This window comes from Penaeus monodon, chromosome 34 (genome assembly GCF_015228065.2).
Source record: "Penaeus monodon isolate SGIC_2016 chromosome 34, NSTDA_Pmon_1, whole genome shotgun sequence".
In the NCBI taxonomy this organism is placed as follows: domain Eukaryota; kingdom Metazoa; phylum Arthropoda; class Malacostraca; order Decapoda; family Penaeidae; genus Penaeus; species Penaeus monodon.
The window spans coordinates 32,382,033-32,382,716 of NC_051419.1; the positions used below are offsets into that span (position 1 = coordinate 32,382,033).

The 684-nt window shown below is 32.3% G+C and overlaps 1 protein-coding gene across 1 annotated transcript in view; it reads right to left on the bottom strand.

Moving 5' to 3' along the window:
• Positions 1-156: 156 nt before the first annotated feature.
• The window catches only part of LOC119594739 (pyrimidodiazepine synthase-like), an 11,045-nt gene continuing 10,517 nt past the window's right edge, over positions 157-684 (bottom strand). The window contains 1 exon segment of the mRNA XM_037943829.1: positions 157-651. Coding sequence (XP_037799757.1) covers positions 526-651 — 126 coding nt within the window. The 3' untranslated portion in view covers positions 157-525.

The following is a 684-nucleotide window of genomic DNA, read 5'->3' on the forward strand; positions in this document are numbered from 1 at the left end:
TGGCATCAGCATAATTCATATAATTCTTACTTTCACATAAGATCTACCCCTTTTCTAAAAGTTTTATATACGGTTTAGTGTAAATAAAGGAAACAGAAATATGCATAAACATATTCAACTGACATTATTATTCTTGATATTAATACATAAAAACACTCATTGAAACATAAGTTTTTAATGATCCCTGATAGATTTAAACCTATTCACCAACACATATTCAACATAATACGAAGATATGTTCATGTACTACATGAAGACAGAAGCCTTATATCATAATTCAATTGATAATGAAGTATTTAATTGATAATAAGTATTTATAAGCTTTACAAACAAATAAATGCCTTCTTAAAATGACAAATAATCTATTAATAAGAAAAAGTAATTCACAGACTGAACAAATTATTAAGTATAATGAATATCATTCAAGGCCTGAACAAATCCAAACAGAAAATTGCTTCATGCATAAACAACATTTTCACTGTATATTTGCACATGTCTTCCCTCCCTCCTGGAATGAATATGCCCCTAAACCTCCATGTCGTAATCTGGAGGACCGTCGATGTGCGACTTCAGGAACTTGAAGTGGGACTCGGCACTGATGAAGACTGCACTCACGGCTTTGTCTTCCTTCATTTTCTCCGCCCACTCAAACTACAAAGGAAGTACGGATTTAACCCACTGTAA